At 51.8% G+C, this 21,008-nt stretch overlaps 1 protein-coding gene across 1 annotated transcript; it reads left to right on the top strand.

The window, feature by feature from the left end:
* The first annotated feature begins 8,741 nt into the window (after positions 1 to 8,741).
* Positions 8,742 to 20,796, top strand: ddt (D-dopachrome tautomerase). Its single transcript, XM_030094347.1, has 3 exons — positions 8,742 to 8,931; positions 18,310 to 18,485; positions 20,418 to 20,796. The coding sequence occupies exons 1-3, from the start codon at positions 8,824 to 8,826 to the stop codon at positions 20,488 to 20,490; spliced, it is 357 nt and encodes a 118-aa protein (XP_029950207.1). The 5' UTR covers positions 8,742 to 8,823; the 3' UTR covers positions 20,491 to 20,796.
* Positions 20,797 to 21,008: the final 212 nt, after the last annotated feature.

The following is a 21,008-nucleotide window of genomic DNA, read 5'->3' as shown; positions in this document are numbered from 1 at the left end:
GGGGTTGTCTTTACTGTCTGGAATAAGTTGAGAGAAGTGGGAAGTTCAGCCTGTTTCACTGCATTATTGTAGATTTTGAGTTGTTGACGTAGAATCTGGTGATGAACAGTCAACTTGGATTTCCTCCACCTTCTTTCAGCTCTCCTGCAGCTTCTTTTCAGTGTGATGATTTTATCAATCTTCCTCCACGGGGGTTTGGAATGGCCCTTGATTGTTTTAGTTAAAAGTGGAGCGACTGAGTCCAGACTGGACTTCAGTTTACTGTTAAAATCCTCAACGATAAAATCACAGGGTGCAGGTAAAATCACTGCAGGAGGGCTCTGTAAGATCTCTATAAGATCTGCAGCCACTTCAGAAGTAAGGTAGGTCTCCTCACTGTTCTCACCGGGGCCCCCTGCTGGTTAAAACACACAGTAGTGGTCAGACACAGCCAGGTCAACACCAGAGGACACACTGATGGACAGACCGGGTTAGAACCAGGTCCAGGGTGTGTCCTCTGTTGTGCGACATGCTGTTTAAAATCTAAACCGTTTAAAAGGTTTAAAAATTCTATGGACATTGAGTCCGAGATGTCGTCAACATGTAGGTTAAAATCACCAGTTATTAAAATTCTGTTATATTTAGAATGAATTATTGATAAAAGCTCTGAAAATTCACTAATAAAAAGACTAGAGTACTGAGGGGGTCTAGAGTACTGAGGGGGTCTAGAGTACTGAGGGTGTCTAGAGTACTGAGGGGGTCTAGAGTACTGAGGGTGTCTAGAGTACTGAGGGGGTCTAGAGTACTGAGGGGGTCTGGACTCTGTTCAACACAGGATCGGGGGACTGCTAAAAACAAAGGCGTGGTGCTCGAAGGAGGTAAAACTGTTAAAAGCCACTGCACACACACTAAATGAGTTCTTTAAAATGGAAGCAGTCCCTCCAGCCCTCTTACCCTGTCTGGTTGAAAATAAAAAGTTAAACTGGGTGGGGAAGCCTCAGTGAGGAGAACAGGAGCATCAGAGCCGCCATGTCTCAGTTAGAAGCAGACTGTCTGAGTTACTGTCTAAAATAAGATCATTAATAATAAAAGATTTGTTTAAGAGAGAGCCACATTCAGCAGCGCCATGTTCATGGTGGGGGGGCTGGATGTGGCTCTCGGTGGAGTTTCATGATAAAAGAGTCCTTTGTTGTTTAAAAACAGTCCGGGGGACGTGGTGTCTGGAGGAGGTGAGGACAGGGACGCTGTGGACAGTGTGTGGTGTGTCCGGGGCAGTGAGGGTGTGTTAGGGGTGTGTGTGGTGTGTCCGGGGCAGTGAGGGTGTGTGAGGGGTGTGTGTGGTGTGTCCGGGGCAGTGAGGGTGTGTGAGGGGTGTGTGTGGTGTGTCCGGGGCAGTGAGGGTGTGTGAGGGGTGTGTGTGGTGTGTCCGGGGCAGTGAGGGTGTGTGAGGGGTGTGTGTGGTGTGTCCGGGGCAGTGAGGGTGTGTGAGGGGTGTGTGCGGTGTGTGGTGGATGGGGGGCTTGCAGGTAGTCAGTCAGCAGGGTGTGTGAACTGTGTGCTGAATGTTACCTACTAAAACGGAGCTGCCAGCGGCTCGGGTGAAGTCCGTCCTGGTGATAAAAAGATGGCGGTTCCAGAAAAGGTTAAAATTGTCTCTGAAATAAAAATTGAAGGCTAAGCAGGAGTGCTGGAGAGCCAGGTGTTGAGGCTGAGCCGTCTGGAGAAGCTCAGCGCCCCTGGAGAAGGTCGGCAAAGGTCCAGAGATAAAGACCGCCCTCCCACAGCTCTCCACCAGGTTAGAAAGGTCTTTAAAATCCTGCTTGGTGACTCGGCTGCCGCCGGGCCGTGGCGTTAGCGCCGATGTGGACGACGACCCGGCGGACAGTGGAGAGGAGGGACCGCAGGAGCTCCGGGAGTCCGTGGAGGATGGTGGGGACAGCAGCACCAGGAATACGCCGCGTGACGGCGTTAAAGAAGCCAATATTCCTGATGCTGCTGTGACCAACCAGGAGGGACGTGGGGGAGAAGAGGGGACGGGGCGGGGGCTGGGGAGCGCTCTGCCTGCGCAGCGGCGCCGCCGGCAGCAACCTCGCTGCCGGAGCAGTGGTCCTGGTTCCGGTTCTCCCAGGAGTGGTGGTCCCGGTTCTCCCCGCGGTGGTAGTGGTGGCTCCCAGAATGCCTCCCTGACCAGCCTCAGGCGGGCAGCGGAGGCCGCGGTCCAGGGCGATCGCCGCCGCTCCGGGACCGGTGGGGAGCGGTCCGGCTCCAGGGCCGCGGCGGAGTGATCCGGGGCCGCGGCGGGGACATCCTTCTCTGAGGCCGAGGTGGAGTGGGCAGAGTGGGAAATGGAGAGAGCCATTTCAGGGGCCGGGGCGTAGTGATCCGGAGCCGTGGCGGAGCGACGGCGGTGCCTAGCGCTGTCTGGCAGCGTGGCTTCCAGGGTGTCGTGGCGGCGAGCGGCGGACCCGCCAGAGGACGCAGGAGCAGCAGAGGCCGCAGCAGGCCGCGGAGCCTCACCACCTGCCAGGCTGTCGTCGTACTGCGTCAAGGCATGGAAGCAGTTAGAGAGGGGTCGTGGAGGCAAAGCCGCGGTGGGCTTAGGCTTGCGGCCCCGCACCACCACCTCCGCCCAGGAGCGCCGATGGTCCGGAGTAGAGCAGGAGGAGCCAGGGAGCTGGAGCGCTGGTGTTCATGTAGGACGAGATGATCATGGATTGACCTTCGGCCAGCGTCCGGGCCCGCTCCAGCAGATCGTCTTTTCCCCTGAGCTCCTCCGACAGCCTGCGGATGTCCTCCCTCAGGTTGGCGACGATCCTGTCCGCCTTCACAACCAGGGGGTGCAGGCCAGGTCCGCGGTGCAGCGCTGCGGCCATGTTGGGCTGGCGGCACGGCCTCGCACACCGGTACCCACGGGCACACGCCTCTGTCCCTGGTGACCGGGTTCACTACCGGTGTAACCGTGGCGTCGTCTCGCTGCCTCACCGCTCCTGGATTCACCGCTACCGGCTCGCCACTCGTGAGCCGCCGCTCCGCCTCGGTGCCGCCGCTCTGCTTCGGTTCCAAGCGTCAGTGCTGCTGCGCTGTGTCTCAGTGCTGCTGAGACAATTCAAAACTCTGCCATCAGGACTCTCAGTGGAGATCTTAAAGAGTGTCGTGCAGGTTGCCAGCATCTAGGTGAGTTCAGACAGTTTAGTGGCGTCGTACCGTACAAAACAAGGGTTACTGATAAATACATTACTTTGAAATAGCAAACAAACCCAACAACACATACCCTGCATAACTCAACCAAGCTAAACTTTTTGTCTCTCTTTTCTTTTCTTCTTTTTTTACTAATCATTAATCTTCAGTCTCTGGATGTGCAGGGACTGTCTTGGTTGACACGTCTCTGCAACATCGCGTGGCGGTCGGGGACGGTGCCTCTGGATTGGCAGACCGGGGTGGTGGTCCCCCTGTTTTAAAAGAGGGACCGGAGGGTGTGCTCCAACTATAGGGGGATCACACTCCTCAGCCTCCCTGGGAAAGTCTATTCCAGGGTACTGGAGAGGAGGATCCGACCGATACTCGAACCTCGGATTCAGGAGGAACAATGCGGTTTTTGTCCTGGTCGTGGAACCCTGGACCAGCTCTAGACCCTCCATAGGGGCTTGAGGGCTCCTGGGAGTTCGCCCAACCAGTCTACATGTGTTTTGTGGACCTGGAGAAGGTGTTGGACTGTGTCCCTCGTGGTGTCTTGTGGGGGGGGCTCCGGGAATACGGAGTCAGGGGCCCCTTGTTCAGGGCCGTCCGGTCTCTGTAGGACCGGAGTTGGAGTCTGGTCCGCATTGAAGGCAGTAAGTCAGACCTGTTCCCGGTGCATGTTGGACTCCAGCAGGGCTGCCCTTTGGACCGGTTCTGTTCAGAATCTTTATGGACAGAATTTCTAGGAGCAGCCAGGAGCTGGAGGGGTCTGGTTCAGGGACCAGGGGCCGGAGGGGGTCCGGTTCAGGAACCAGGGGCCGGAGGGGGTCCGGTTCAGGGACCACAGGATTTCATCTCTGCTTTTTGCAGATGATGTTGTCCTGTTTGCTTCATCGAACCTGGACCATCATGCACTGGGGCGGTTCACAGCTGAGTGTGAAGCGACAGGGATGAGGATCAGCACCTCCAAATCCGAGGCCATGGTCCTCAGAAGGTGGCCTGCCCCCTCCAGGTTGGTGGAGGCCCAGGTGGAGGAGTTTCAGTATTTTGGGGTCTTGTTCACAGCGGGGGGCGGATGGAGGAGAGACTGACAGGCGGATCGGTGCAGCGGCTGCAGTGATCACTCGTTGTATCGGTCCGTTGTGGTGAAGAGGGAGCTGAGCCGAAAGGCGAAGCTCTGGATTTACCGGTCAATCTACGTTCCCACCCTCACCTATGGTCATGAGCTTTGGGTCATGACCGAAAGGTCAAGATCCCGGATACAAGCGGCTGAAATGAGCTTCCTCCGTAGGGGGGCTGGGCTCCCTTAGAGACAGGGGGAGGAGCTCAGTCACCAGGGAGGAGCTCGGAGTAGAGCCGCTACTCCTCCACATCCAGAGGAGCAACTGAGGAGGCTCGGGCATCTGGTTAGGATGTCTCCTGGACGACTCCCTGGGGCGGAGTTCAAGGCATGTCCCACCGGGAGGAGACCCCGGGGAAGACCAGGACACGCTGGAGAGACTATGTCTCTCGGCTGGCCTGGGAATGCCTTGGGATCCTCCCGGAGGAGCTGGAGGAAGTGTCTGGGGACAGGAGGTCTGGAGACAGGAAGTCTGGGCATCCCTGCTGAGACCCCGGATAAGCGGTTGAAGATGGATGGATGGATGGATAATTAATTAACTTATTTATTTATTATTTTGTTTGTTTTTTTGTTTTTTTTGGTTTATTTCTGTTTATCATTTATTTTGAGTATTATTTTTAGCGGCCTCAGCAAGGGAGAGAATGAAAGAAAAAGGAGGAAAATTGGACGGAAAAAGAGGATAAGGAAAGGAAAGGGAAAAGAATAATGGAAGAGAGATAGAATAAAAAGGATAGGAATAAATTAAAAGCAATAATGGATAGGAAAAAATGGAAAATATATCACTCCCTTTGTTATCTCCTGTTTGGACTGTTGGACTGTTGTCGTGTTGTCTTTGGTTCGACTTCTGTATAATGTTTTTTTTTGTTGCTTTTTTTCTTCGCAGCAGGGTAAAGGTGGGCAAAATAAGCTTCGGCTTCAGCCCGAAACCTTTTCGGTCAAACAATATGTTAACCATGTATGTATGTATGCATGCATACGTACATATGTATGTACATATGTGTATATATATATATATATGTATGTATGTATATATGTGTATGTATTTGTGTGTGTATTTGTATATACATGTGTGTCTTGCTTGCTATTATTATTATTTTTTTTGTTCGTTGTGCTCATGACCGAAAATAAAATCTAAATCTAAATCTAAACGTTTCAGGCCAGAGGTTTTTAATCAAACAGGACAATCCCTACAATATGAAGCAATTCTCAGCTCTTCAGGCAGCCACGCCTAAAGTGAAATCAGTTCTCGTTATCATTTCAAAAGCAGAGGTGACTGGTCATTAGGGGCAGGTGGAGCACGGCGCCACCTGGAGTCACCGGAAAGGACTGCAGGCAAACTTATGAATTATCTAAGATTATCTGAACTATCTCTACTGCTTCAATGAAATCGACCATTTATTTGACAAGTGGGGCTCAGACTGCAGCGTCATTTCCAAGCTGAGAGCTGATTGGCTGCTGCCGATGTAGGCGGGTCCTGGTTAGTGATTGACAGATTGAGGGAGCCAACAGTTTAACACAGCGAAAGCTAAAGATAAAGTCATGGAGAGGTTTTTCCAAAAGAGGACCCGCCGTGAACCTTTCTTTCAAAGTCAGTCCTCAGCTTTGGAGTTGAAAACATATTTTATCAATCTTTTTAGATGTGCGCGCACACACACACACACACGCACAGTCTCGTATTTCTATCCTTGTGGGGACCGTCCATTGACTCCCATTCATGTCTAGCCCCTAACCCTGACCCTTACCCTAACCCTAACCCACACCACAACAAAGCCTAACCCTAAAGAAATGTTTTTGCACTTTTACTTTTTTCAGTAACAACAACATGGTCAAGAAAACACTGTTTCTCCTACTTAGGACCGGAAAAAGGTCCCCACAAGGCACGTCGTTCCACGTTTTGCTATCCTTGTGGGGACATTTGGCCCCGACAAGGATAGAAATACGAGAACACACACACACACACACACACACAGACACACACACACACACACACACACATATAATCTCACTACACTTTGCCCCCCCAGTCTTGCCACTGCTCAAAAGTCACTTTTGCCAGCAGTTGTCTCCCCACTTTTCAAAATAAAGTGACGCTCTTGGTAGTATATGTCAACTGCTGTAAAAAAGTACGAATCACTTATAAGAATGAGGTTTCATGTTGAAGAAATGTTACTTTAAAACCCCCATAAGAAATCAGTGACGCTTGATAACCACTCATTGTGTTGCACTAAAAACATATCTGTATAAATTTATATATAAAAGTTCCTGCTGTTTTTCAAGATTTATGTTAGATATAAAGTTAGACGTTTTCTTCTTTTAGATTTGTATTGCTATTTAGATTTGCTCTATTCCTTATTCTTATTCTTCATTTGCACCTTTCATTGCGTTTTTTGCCCCTCTGTGTCCTACAGCCTCCGTGGTGAGATAGTACAGTCATACAAATGAAAATACTCTCCACAGCAACATCTCCTCGTGTCTGCCAGCAGTGGCCCAGATCAGAGACACTGGATTATTCCCCTCATGGGAATTTCAGTCATCATAGCAGCTCCATACTGCACAAATTAGAAATGTAGCTGGTTGGACACTACATGGTGAGATGATTGCTAAATGATGCTCCATTCAGGTCCACATGTCCTCCAGCCTGTCCTCTGAGGCTGCAGAATGTTTGAGGAGATTCCTCTGGACAGGATTTGATATCGATCTGATTGTGGCAACAACAAAAAATGTGTTTTTACATAAAACAAGAATACTTGTCCACTCCTGTGTTGATGAGAGGATTAAGAACGTAAACATTTTTTCTTTAATTTACATTTAGAGTAGATGAAAAATGTGCAGTCAATTTGCAATTAATCTAGAGTTAACTATCTATGGATAATATATATATAGGGGAGAGTGGGGTAAGTAGTGCCAGTTTTTACTTAAAGTGCCTTTTACACAAGGGGATAACAGGAATGCCTGCAACTAAAATATGTTCATACAGTTTAGGATGTTGTGCATCCCTGGGAGCAGTCACTTTGGATCTCAAATCAACTGTGTGAGAAATATAGCTTTTGAAAAAAAAGTGGTTTCGTGGCACAATTACCCCAAGTGCGGGGTAAATTGTGCCATTAGTCACAATACACTGGGGTAAATTGTGCCACTGATAACTGAAGTAAAAAAGATCATTTCAATATCAAAAATTTAGTGTTTTGTAATGTTTTTTGTATTTGTCATATGGACCAACTGTGTCTGAAATAAAGTTTATATAAAAATGATAATGCTAGATAAAAACAAGACAAATTAAATACAAAAGTACTTGTTTAATGCTTATTTAAAGTTTTAACATAATCAAAGGCCAATTTGCTTCAACAAGGCCCAGCGCCACATGAACCCAGGCTAAGAACAAAATCAAAAATCAAAAATGAGCACCTGACTGCATCTGAATATCTTGACAGATTCGACCTCCTGGACGTTCCACTGGTCACTGCTGCAGTGGAATATGTTCTTGCGCTCCCTTCTGGCTCTATCACCACGCTTTTATGGTGTGGGAAATTTTTTAAGCACATCACCTCGAGGGATGACTCCTTCATCATTCTCTCTCAATGTGAAGATGGACTTTCCATCAACAGGCCTCATAACTTTGCTTCAGAAACTTTAAAAAGTTGGAGCCCTGTCTGTCTTCCTTTTGTATCTGCCTGACATGATGGATTTTGATCTGGAATTAAGAATGACTCATAGTTTTAGTGATCAAATGGAGGAATAAGATGTACAATAACAGTAAAATACAATAAAGTAATATATAGTAAATAATCATAAGTTTGGGTAAGGTGTGCCAGTGGCACAACTTACCCCAGGTCCTTTGGCACAAATGACCCCAGGCCCACCATTTTGAAAAAAATGCCTCCCCCAGCTGTTCTGAGCTAGCATCATGTTAACTGTACAGACTCATGATGTAGCTTACTAAAGCAGGAAAACATGTGTGAAATGTTTTCAAAGTTTTCTATAATTGTTCAAACACAGCAATCAAAAAACCTCAACTATGGAAATTTTACTTTGGAGGGCAAAATAATGTTTTTTGAACTTAAATGTGCTCACCTCTCCAGCCATGTGTCTCCCTTTTTTGCAAGATAAGCGGAATGGACGCCTCTTCAAAAATATGTGGTCACATGACCAAAAACTACTATGGTTTTCTAAAAAACAGGGGTGGCACTACTTGCCCCTTGGCACAAATTACCCCGCTCTCCCCTATGTATATATATATATATATATATATATATATATATATATATATATATATATATATATATATATATATATATATATATATATATGTACGTGTGTGTGTGTGTGTGTGTGTGTGTGTGTGTAGGGTTCTGCCGGATCACTGCCCCTAGTGCCCCATCACTACTGACACCACCACGTGTTACATGCTGTGAAGACACAATTCTATTTGACATTTTACTTTGAAGGTCTGAGTCGGAAGTGCCCTCCCCCTCCCCCTCCCCCTCCCGTCCTCTCCGTGCGGACAGATCGCCCTTCACGCTCTCTTCCCGGGCCGCCAGCCAGCCAGCATGCCTTTCGTCGACCTCCAGACCAACCTGCCGGCCGCCTCCTTCTCCGAGGACTTCGTGAAGAAGCTGAGCTCGTGCGCTGCGGAGGCTCTGGGGAAACCGCCGGACGTGAGTACTTTGTCCTCCGCCTCGCGGGGCTGCGGGTCAGACCGGCCCGGTGTTACGGATAGACTGGTGTCCTCGCTAACTGGTGGCGGACATCACGCTGCGCTCGTGGTTGCTGCTGAGAGAACCTGTTAAAACTAGAACAGAGGTCTGGTCTGGACAGGGTCTAGGAGGAGGTCTGGTCTGGACAGGGTCTAGGAGGAGGTCTGGTCTGGACAGGGTCTAGGAGGAGGTCTGGTCTGGACAGGGTCTAGGAGGAGGACTGGTCTGGACAGGGTCTGGGAGGAGGACTGGTCTGGACAGGGTCTAGGAGGAGGTCTGGTCTGGACAGGGTCTAGGAGGAGGTCTGGTCTGGACAGGGTCTAGGAGGAAGTCTGGTCTGGACAGGGTCTAGGAGGAGGACTGGTCTGGACAGGGTCTGGGAGGAGGACTGGTCTGGACAGGGTCTAGGAGGAGGTCTGGTCTGGACAGGGTCTAGGAGGAGGTCTGGTCTGGACAGGGTCTAGGAGGAGGACTGGTCTGGACAGGGTCTAGGAGGAGGACTGGTCTGGACAGGGTCTGGGAGGAGGACTGGTCTGGTCAGGGTCTGGGAGGAGGACTGGTCTGGTCAGGGTCTGGGAGGAGGACTGGTCTGGACAGGGTCTAGGAGGAGGACTGGTCTGGACAGGGTCTAGGAGGAGGACTGGTCTGGTCAGGGTCTGGGAGGAGGACTGGTCTGGACAGGGTCTAGGAGGAGGACTGGTCTGGACAGGGTCTAGGAGGAGGACTGGTCTGGACAGGGTCTAGGATCAGGTCCAGGAGGAACACTCCTAATGGGATGCAGGGTTTCCCCCAGAAAACCTGCTGAGCCTGGTGGTTGGACAGCCCACTGTGTTTATACAAAAAGACAGTTAAAAGTTGACATAGATTTTGAAATGATGGATATTTTGTTATTGTCAGCATTAATTAACTTTACTTGAATGCAGAGTCCTACAAAAAGGCACAATCTTAAAATAAAGTTTTAACAAACAAAAAGATTAAATTAAATCAATTAAAATAAGAGAAAACAATTGATATTATTTAAGTTAAATCCTAGTGAATCTTCAAACAAGCCATTGTTTTTCACATTTAGATTTATAAATTAACAAAAATAAAAAAGTGCAAACATAATCAAGGTGTAAAAACAGGAACTCAAAGGCTGAAGAGGTCTCTGCTGGACTGTGTGACCTCGTCTGCTTTTTGAATGAAAAATTGAAAAAAAAATATTAGATTATTTACAGTTATTAATATAGTTACTCATATTTTAAACCTACACTAAGGAACTTTTCAACATTAATAAAACATTTTAATATCTTTTGTGATGAAACATCGACTTCCAGCAGCTGAATGACCTCTGTCAGGCTGAGGGCGTCAGTGTTGCTTCACCTGGACTGAGCAGCTGTGAGGAGGGTGGGAGGAGCCCTGCTCACTGAAAACCTCCACATGTGCAAACTGCTTTACGGCGTGCGTCACTTCATGATAGAACGTTGTTTATCCATTACATTCATGACCTCGTCGCTATCCGTCCTTCACACAGCCGCTGGAAACAAATGTAGGCGAGTTCAATCCGACAGCACGCCACCGGGAGCAGCGTTTTACCACGCCACGCTAGGCCTCATGGGAACTGTAGTATTCCTTCAGGCTAAACACTACCGCTTTGTCCACTGGCGCCGCCAAAATCAACCAAAACTGAAAGTTCCTTAGTGTTGCTTTAATATGAGGGCAGACCCAAAAAAAACCGGAATTTGATTATAACTTTTTATTTCTGACATTTCAAAATAAAACATCACTGTCGCCTTCAAAATAGTCTCCATCCACATTAATGCAGCGCTCCAGCCGTGTCTCCCACTTCACGAATGCGTCGTCAGACCCGTGCGTAATTGTGCCATTTTTTGCCGGCTGCGATTTTTCTGTCACCTCCTCCACATCTGCAAACCGCTGTCCCTTCAGCTGCTTCTTCAACCTGGGGAACAAGAAAAAGTCCCTGGAGGCTTCATCTGGAGAATCAGGCGGATGGGAGAGGAGATTCATCTCATTCTTCTCCAGAAACTGCGTGAGGCGCAGCGCCGTGTCCGCTGGCGCTCTGTGGTGGTGGATCAACCGGCTCCACTCCGCCACGACGCTCTGCTTCCTCCTCACATCCTCACGGAGCGTCTGAGGACTTCCTGTAGTAGTCCTGGTTTACAGTCTGACCTGGAGGGACAGACTCGCTGTGGACGAGACCCTGGACAGCCAAGAAGCAGCTCAGCATTGTTTTCACGCTGAGCGGACCTGACGCGCCGACATCTGGCCCTTCTCAGACCCCCGGACCACTCATGGACCTGAGTCTTCCCCAGAGCAGCATCCTTGTAGGCTTGCTGCAACAAGCTGAGTGTTTCTGCTGCTGTTTTTCCAGCAAAAAGCAGAATTTAATGTTTGCGCTGCTCTGGCTTCACAGTCAATGTCGCCATTTTGGAAAAAATCGCAGACCGCCGCTGCACTCTGTTGCTATAAATAGCTCCTGACAGGCGTCAGTGTCACTCTGGGAGCTCAGATTTCTCACAGATGTGCACGAGGCTTACCTGCAGCACATCTGACGGCCAGAAGTCGGAACTCATTATTATTATTGTTTTCTGACTGAATTCCGTTTTTTTTTGGGTACCCCCTCGTATAGTACAAAACATGCTCACCATACTTGGTCTTGTAGCCGTCCGCTAAATGTAGGGTCCGCTAACTGCAGCATGGCAGGAAATCACTGACTGTTGGACAGATTTCCATATTGCCAGTTGCTACGGTAACGCCGGGAACGCACAGGACGCGGAAGCGTGGCAGAGGCAGCGAACGTCTCCGCGCCGGCGCTTGGCTGTTCGTACTGGAGGCGTGTCTGCTGCCTGCCTCTCCGCCGGTCACAGCGACTGATCGGCTGATCCGGCTGCTCTTGGGTTCCCTCTGTCGCTCGGCCAGGATGGATGTGTGGAGAGACTTTTTCTCCTGTCCTCTTTTGTCCTACATCACGCGAGTCTCTGTCGCTGTGTGTGTGTGTGTGCGTGTGTGTGTGTGTGTGTGTGTGTGTGTGTCCCCATCTCTCTTGTGATTAGACCCAGTGACAGACGGACGAGCAACACCGTAACTAATCGTCATTTGATTGATTTTATTTTGAAAACTGACCGGGTTCTCTTGCCTTTTCTGTTTCCGACTTCCTGTCTGGTCCGATCTGCTGGATCCGGCTTGACAACTGCCGCTCTCGCCGCTCGCGGCTCAAGTGAAAAATAGAACGAAGCGGAGCGGGCGCTGCAGAGCGCGAGCCGCGGCGTGCACGGCGCCCCCCTGCGCGTTGTGTGCGGCAGCCAGATAGGTTCACATGGGAGGCCATCAGAAGCGCCGTGCGCGGCGCTACCGTGTCCAGTGCGTTCGGGCCGTAACACTTGTTGCTGCCATGATGTTCTTTGTTTGTTGTTTCTATGGAGTTCACAGCAGTGCAGCAGTCCAGCAGTACCTCCTTCAGCCCAGCAGAGGGCACAGTGTCACTGTTGGATGTATGCTGCAGTGTGAAGCAGTAGAAGAAGAAAGTGTACGAACGGAATCTCCCAGACTGATGAAGCTGGTTGTTCATTAAACAGAAGCAGCTCCACCGTCTGGACAGTGACTCATTTAGAGCAGCGGTCTTCAAAGTGTGAGGCGCCTCCCCTGGGGGGCGCCAGAGGGTTTCAGGGGAGGCGCGGCGCGACAGAGAAGAAAAAAAAAAAAATGTGTGGACTTCCGAAGCAGCAGCAGATTCCGAGATATTGTTTCATTTCTCAGCCAATGAGAATCGATAAGGAATCATATCAATCAGCAGCATTAATAATGGAATTTGAGTTGCAAAATTCTTAACAATTCCAATCCCTACCCCCCGCTCCCACGGTCCCATGAGAGCGTGGCTTCTGCCCCCCCCCCAGACGATAGGAGCAAGCGGGTGAAGGGGGCCACCATGCTTTTGACTTCTCTTTGGGGAGGCTCGCTATTCCACACTTTGAAATCCCCTGGTTTAGAGGACCGAACACGAACCATTTTGGAATAAATCCGCCAGTTCCAGGTTTCCCATCGCGGCTCGCAGTAGGCTGTTCTGACGACGTGCTAGCATCCATGCTAACTCGCACCACCGCGGCTCGGCGGGCTCACCGTGGCGCCCCCCCCTGGCCTGGGGGTGAAGGAGCGGCCTCGCCGTCTCCTGAGCTCCTCTGACTCCGGAAAAACAAAGTGTCCGCCGTCTGTGACCCTTCCTCCGAGACGCGTGGCGTAGACGCTGTCAGCGTGCAGCCAGGTGAAGACGGGCCGTGGCTGTAGGGTCAGGGATGAAAACACACCTGACCTCTGACCCCTGCGTGTTCACGGATCCACCATAAGATGGCGCCATTGCACCTTCAGCCGCATCACCAGATGCAATTAAAAGCTCTACAGACCTTTGGTGTCACTGTTTTGGTGCATAAAAAACATTTACAATAAATAAACCAGCGACGCTTCGCCTGGCGGCCCGCCGGGCCTGGAGAGCCCCGAGGGAACCCTGGGATGAACTCCTCCATGTTGGGTCCACCAGTAGCTCTGGTCCGGTCATGGCTCTGGAGCTGAACTGATACTGGTTTGAGGCCGGATCCGGCTCCAGGTGAGTGTTTAAAGTGTCAGGGCTTCATCTGTGAGCTATCTGTTCACTTTTCAGTTTTGGGTTGGAGTCCCTCGCTCTGCAAACACCAGTTTGCATGTTTACAGTCTTCTATAAACCCCGACAGGGTCAAGTTTACTCTGTGCAGTATAGTGTTACTGCCAGGGCTTCGAGTCCAGGGGGGTCCAGCCCCAAGGGGGCAGGATGTGGGTTCAGGGGGGTCCAGTCCCAAGGGGGCAGGATGTGGGTTCAGCCCCAAGGGGGGCAGGATGTGGGTTCAGGGGGGTCCAGCCCCAAGGGGGGCAGGATGCAAGCCACCGTAGTGCGAAACTCCACAGACGGCCAACACCGACTGAGCTCGTGTCATTATTATTTCAGGTGGTTCTTCGCGGTGAACACGGTGTGACGGCAGAAACGCTGGAGAGTTGCGCTCTGCCGTCACACCGTGGGCTCACCTGCTTCAGGTTACCTGCTGCCAGGTAAATAAATGTGTGGAACGATGTTCAGTCCTTCTGCTGAAAAACGCTGCATCATCGCTGAACATGTTCCGGCTGCTTCTGCCACGTCTCGCCGCTGAACACTGGTTTTCCAACAACATGCAGAGAGCCTGCTTCAGGGGCCTTCTTCTTCTCTGGTGTCTGTGTGAAAATAAGGTTGAACATGCCAACAGCACACCTAGTGGCACGAAGTGTAAATGCAGATGAATTAAACTACAAAACCCATTCAGAAACACTTCCACTCTAGTTTTCACACTGCAACATTTACACCACGATATACACCGTTACTGTGAAGGGATTTCATTTATACCGTGATGAGTTCTATGTCCTACTGCCCAGCCCGAAGTACAACTGCAAATCAAGGTTTGCAGCGTGACAGTGTTTACAGCTGCACTCTGCCCCCAGTCGTCAGCCAGCAGAGCTTGGGTCCATGAAGAAATGTCAAACTGACAATAGATTCATAACCCTGCTGTAGCAGTAACAACAAACAAACAAATGTTATATTTATTTCTTAAATAGCACCTCGAGGGACACTTGGTAAAATCAGCGTGCTGCCTTCAGGGACACTTGGTAAAATCAGCGTGCTGCCTTCAGGGACACTTGGTGGTAAAATCAGCGTGCTGCCTTCAGGGACACTTGGTGGTAAAATCAGCGTGCTGCCTTCAGGGACACTTGGTAAAATCAGCGTGCTGCCTTCAGGGACACTTGGTGGTAAAATCAGCGTGCTGCCTTCAGGGACACTTGGTGGTAAAATCAGCGTGCTGCCTTCAGGGACACTTGGTGGTCAAATCAGCGTGCTGCCTTCAGGGACACTTGGTGGTCAAATCAGCGTGCTGCCTCCAGGGACACTTGGTGGTAAAATCAGCGTGCTGCCTTCAGGGACACTTGGTAAAATCAGTGTGCTGCCTTCAGGGACTGAAGCAATTTAGAACCATGTCCATGTTGTGAGCCATCGCTCTTCCTCAGAAACGAACATATAAAAGTGCCGAGTTTAAGTATTTCCAAATGTTTGAGAAGACCTCTGATCTGAAAGGAGCCGGATCGTGGCTGTGGACCCTGAACGCCTCACAGCTGAGCAACACCCTGACCCCTGAACAACCAGATGAAGACAAAACAACAGAACAGGAAACAGCCGCTACACCCAGAAACTACACCTACCAGAACCATGTTCCCCTCCTTCTCTCCGAGCCGCCGCCTCGCCGCTCAGATCCGTCCTCTCAGAACTGACCTGTCCTCAAGGACAACCTGTCCCTTCTGTCCCAGACGCTCAGCTTTAGACCTTCTGTCCTCGACGCGTCCCGTCCACTGATGCTGGAGCACCAAGGAATCCTTCATAGCCAGCTAGCTCGTCGGTGGCTAACAGCTAAGCTAACAGCTGACTGAGACGCCTAGCAGCAGGCTGCTTTTACCAAGTGTCCCTGAAGGCAGCAGGAGCTGCGGGCTGTTCTCTGGATCAGAGGGTTCCAGCTGTTCCACCGGTGATGAAGGTTCAGGAGGAGCTGGTCCTGACAGGTTAGTGGGCGGAGTCACTGCCTCCACCCAGCAGCTGCCTCAGTTCAGTCATCTGGAGGGCCCCATATTATTGTTCACGGACCTAAAGTGGCCCACGGGCCGCCAGTTGCGGACCGCTGCAGTAGGTGTTTCTCCTTTAGGAGGCGCTAGCCTGTGCACCGTCACTGCCTGCCGCTCCCGACTGTACTGTCTCAGTTTGATGGTTTTTAGCCGCCGCCGCTGCAGGGTTCGCTCGCTGCTGTTCAGGCGGCGTAATGATGAGGCCCTGACCTGTCGCCCCCTGGTGGTGGGCTGACTACTGGGTTGAGAAGGTGCTGGATGCGGCAGAGCCGCTGCTTCTGTTTGAAAATCGCTGACGATCGTGTAGCATTAATGGCGGCAGCCAAAACCGTGAGCGTGATCAAAATTCTATCAATTGTGCGGCGCGACGGGACGGAACGGGAGAGGCTGCTGCTGACGGACAGTTCCGGTCTGAGAGAAGCGTCCGGAGGCGGCGGCTTGTCGTTCTGCCGTCATCTTTTAGCTCGGCGAGCGTCGTGTTGCTGGCAGGCTGAAGGACGCCGGAGGACCGCCAGCTGTGAGGCGTTCAGGTCCCACAGGAAACATCGGGTTCTTCTGAGGGTTGTTGATGTGCACAGTCGGCTCTTCTGTGTTTGATTTGAAGGAGAAGCGTCGTCCACAAAGCTGTGAAGAGTCTGGAAAGTGGAAGTCTGGTTTGATATCATCACTCCTCTCACTTCATGATCGTTCTCGTGTTGGAGGACAGTTGGTGTGAAGACAGCTGTGGCTCCAGGCTGCTGCTGTCAGGGTCTTCATCGCTCAGCTGATTCACAGAATGAGGCAGGAGACGGTGAAGCTATCCGTCAGTCTGGTCAGGATGCTTCTCAAACCACTCCTCTTCTCATGTTGAAGGCCGCGTAGGTTTGACCATCGATGAGGCGAACTCGACCTGCGCCTCCAGAAACTGGAAAACGAGCCTGAAAAGATGAGGCGGGAGGATCCACACACACTCGGAACATTTCCCTTCGTCCAGCTGGGATGAAGCAGACTCAGGATGTTCTACTGAGAAGCAGATCAACAGAGGCTCCTCTGGCAGCTGGTTCTGAAGCTCCGGTCTCTGTCCAGATGTGACCTGAGTGTAAAGTGTCTGCTGTGACCGACGCTGGAACATCAGCCGCTTCTCTCCTGTGGGCTTCATGAGCGCCGCTCCTCCGTCGCTCCGCTCCTCCGTCGCTCCGCTCCTCCGTCGCTCCGCTCCTCCGTTGCTCCGCTCCTCCGTCGCTCAGCTCCCGCTGCAGAAACAGGGGCTTCTGGGAAAGCACCCTGGCCTCCTGCTTCTTACACCGTTCCACATGTGGAGGGTTGTTTCCACGAGGTGGAGATGTGGCTGACTCGCCACATTCACCTTCCGCAGCACACTGTGGACCCCGGCTCTCGTGGACATTCTGAAGATTTGCCCGTCGGTAGAGGAGTCATGGAGTGAAGCCTGGCTGTGAGGGAACCATGCGTCTCTGGACCGTGTCTCTGCTGGCCGTTGTGATTTGTTGAGCTTTCATTCTTTTATTTTTGCTTCTTCAGTGCAGTCAGAGCTTTCAAAAAGAAAGTTCACAGTTAAAGGGTCAGATGTGACGTGGACTCCGGCTCGGATACAGTCTGCAGACCTCATCATCAACCCTCTGAACAGAAGAATCACAATTTAATGGAGCCAGATTCCCAAACAGAGGAAGCAGGAGAGCAGCTCGTGGTGGCAGCCTCTGCTTTTAGTGTCTGCATGAGGACAGTCCCTGTCTTCCAGCATGAGCTCAGCTGACGGTCGACCAGCTGTCAAGGTGACGGTGGACCAGCTGGTTTTTTTTTTTTTTGCACCCCCAGCTCTTCCAATTTGCCTTCAGAGTGTGATCCTGGTCACTGTAGGACTGATCAGAGCCGTTAGTGTGTGATCCTGGTCTCTGATCAGAGCCTTCAGAGTGTGATCCTGGTCTCTGATCAGAGCCTTCAGAGTGTGGTCCTGGTCTCTGATCAGAGCCTTCAGAGTGTGGTCCTGGTCTCTGATCAGAGCCTTCAGAGTGTGGTCCTGGTCTCTGATCAGAGCCTTCAGAGTGTGATCCTGGTCTCTGATCAGAGCCTTCAGAGTGTGGTCCTGGTCTCTGATCAGAGTCTTCAGTGTGTGATCCTGGTCTCTGATCAGAGTCTTCAGAGTGTGGTCCTGGTCTCTGATCAGAGCCTTCAGAGTGTGGTCCTGGTCTCTGATCAGAGCCTTCAGAGTGTGATCCTGGTCTCTGATCAGAGTCTTCAGTGTGTGGTCCTGGTCTCTGATCAGAGCCTTCAGAGTGTGGTCCTGGTCTCTGATCAGAGCCTTCAGAGTGTGGTCCTGGTCTCTGATCAGAGTCTTCAGTGTGTGGTCCTGGTCTCTGATCAGAGCCTTCAGAGTGTGGTCCTGGTCTGATGGCGCTCATGGTGAAGCTGGTGCTCGTGCTGAACGGTCTGGGACGTCCAGAGAACTTTCAGCTGGACAGAGCTCAGTCCATCAGGTGGCAGCTGCTGATCCAGGTGAAACAGGAAGTGATACGCTTCGTGAGAGCGGCGCTGCCGCCGACTGTTTCTCATTCCCCACATCAGCATCCATACCATGTCGTCCCCCCCCCCCCGGTCTCATGTAGTCTTCTGGCCTTTAGTTTCACACGTGGGGAGATGGCTGTCCGACCTCTGACCTCCGCCCTGCTGCTTGTCTTCCAGAGGATGAACGTGGTGGTGAAGCCCGGCCTGCCCATGCTGGTCGGCGGCTGCTGCTCGCCGTGTGTCCTGCTGTCGGTGTCGGCCATCGGCGTGACCGACACCGCCGAGAAGAACAAGGAGCACAGCTCCAAGCTGTTCTCCTTCCTGACCAAGGAGCTGGGCCTGGCCCAGGACAGGTGAGTCCGCCTGGACCTGGATCCTGACCCCCAGAGAAAACTGGGGCACACGGCAGCTCCCCAGGCGTGAAGCTGGTCCCGGTACAACATTAGACCGCTCCATCATAGAGCGCCCCGCCACACACACACACACACACACACACACACACACACACACACACACACACACACACACACACACACACACACACACAGTTGCACCTGGAGTCTCCGCCACGGCTTTCCCCCGGCAGGCAGTAATGGGTTGCGGCGGTACGAGTCCAGCGTGTTCCGGTTCAGCCTGGGTAGTGAGCAGAGTTAGCTGTTAGCCTGGCTAGCATAGCGCCTCTGTTGTCCCTGACCTGCCACTGGGGTCACGGCCCTGAGAGAAGGCTCTCTGGCAGCACTGCAGGAGGTCCCACACCGGGGGCAGACCAGACCAGACCAGACCAGACCAGACCAGACCAGACCAGACCAGACCAGACCAGACCAGACCAGGGCCTGCCTGGACTCAAGCCACCGTGCCGGATCTCCAGCCTGTGGCGTTCACAGAACCTAATGACACTCTGAACTGGTTGGTCGGATATTACACAGGTCCAGACCAGACCTCCTCCCAGACCCTGACCAGACCAGTCCTCCTCCTAGACCCTGTCCAGACCAGTCCTCCTCCCAGACCCTGTCCAGACCAGATCTCCTCCTAGACCCTGTCCAGACCAGTCCTCCTCCCAGACCCTGTCCAGACCAGTCCTCCTCCCAGACCCTGTCCAGACCAGTCCTCCTCCTAGACCCTGTCCAGACCAGTCCTCCTCCCAGACCCTGTCCAGACCAGTCCTCCTCCTAGACCCTGTCCAGACCAGTCCTCCTCCTAGACCCTGTCCAGACCAGTCCTCCTCCTAGACCCTGTCCAGATCAGTGCTCCTCCTAGACCCTGTCCAGACCAGTCCTCCTCCTAGACCCTGTCCTCACAGCATCGCAGCAGGAAATGTCTTCAGCGTGACGAGGACACGGTGGTGCAGTGGACTGCCAGGCCGCTAGATGGTCCACAATCAGGGACGGTGGGACCGGCATTCATCTGCAGCCCTGCAGGCTGTTAGCCTGTTAGCTTGTAGCCGGTAGCGGCTAAGCTAGCATGTGGCCTTGTTGAGTGTCCAGGGATCATCAGAGGGTCAAAGGTCATCTGTCTGCTCTGCTGACAGTTACTGTGATTTTTAGCAGGAGTGGGCGGAGCCAAGTCTTAAAGGGAGGTGAGCACAGCCCACCTGCACCTCCAGAACCGGCTTCACTTCTCCTTTTTTTGAATAACGAGCTTACCCACATGGGCAGAAATGGCGTTGGTTGTGGTCGTGAGTCTGGGTGCTGGGAGAGTCTCGGTTCATCCTCCAGCTGTTCGCCTCGGAGCTGAGCGAGTGGATCAGAGGACAGAGTAGGATTTAGAACGTGTTGCAGTTCACCTCAGAGAAACCAGTGTGTGTGAAAATGTATTAAATAGGCGACGGTCAAATCAAAAACCACAACTACTAGACAAGAATACTGAAACATGAGCCCCCCCCCCCCCCCCCCCCCCCCCCCCCCCCCCCCCCCCCCCCCCCCCCCCCCCCCGGAGACACTTCAGAGTCAGGACTCACAGCCAGTCGATCACTGTAATCACACCAGTCACACTGCTGTGACTCTTTAACGGGGGGTGGACTCGGACGCAGTAGATCCACTTCCTGTCTCCCCTTTGGAGTCCCGTGAAGGTGATCTGGCACCTTGGCCCCCTGTGGTGCGGCGGTGTGTGACTGTTGGTCCTGTGAGGGTGATGTGGCCCCCTGTGGTGCGGCGGTGTGAGACTGTTGGTCCTGTGAGGGTGATGTGGCCCCCTGTGGTGCGGCGGTGTGAGACTGTTGGTCCTGTGAGGGTGATGTGGCCCCCTGTGGTGCGGCGGTGTGTGACTGGCTGTGGTGTCCTCTACAGAATCGTCATCCTGTTCGACTCACTGCAGCCTCACCAGGTGGGAAAGATGTCGACCGTCATGAGCTTCCTGTGAGCTTCCGCACGTCTGGCTGAAGACGACGCTCGCCATGTTCAGGAACACACTCTGTATTTTGTGTATGGTGTCGCGGTCCACTGCCTCGGTCCATGCGGTCCACTGCCTTACAGATAACTGTAAAGCCGAAGCTTTTAGAAGACATTCCTGGATCACACCGACGTATGACCACAGGGTTTCTTGTTCTCTGTGCAACAGTTCGTTCCCTGGATTTCATCAGAATATGGAAGCTAATTTTACTTATTTTAAGGTGACTTTGCTGATCCTTCTGAGAACTGGATGGAATAAAGACGGTTCATCAGCGTCTCAGTGTCTTTTCTTGTGATTCATTCTTCTGAACACCCTCAAACATTGTGCACTACCTTTAAATACAGTTACCTGGATCTTTCCTGCAATAACTTCCATTGAAAAATGTCCTCTCTGAACTGCTGCATGCTGGGAGCTGAGTGTCCAGCTGCTCTGCTGGTGTTTTCTAACAAGTAGCTCCACCTTCAGGCTGAAAAATAGTAATCCTCAAA

The sequence above is a fragment of the Salarias fasciatus genome, chromosome 6 (genome assembly GCF_902148845.1).
Source record: "Salarias fasciatus chromosome 6, fSalaFa1.1, whole genome shotgun sequence".
Lineage (NCBI taxonomy): Eukaryota > Metazoa > Chordata > Actinopteri > Blenniiformes > Blenniidae > Salarias > Salarias fasciatus.
The sequence above is the reverse complement of the archived record's forward strand: the minus strand, read 5'-3'. Positions and strand labels throughout refer to the sequence as shown.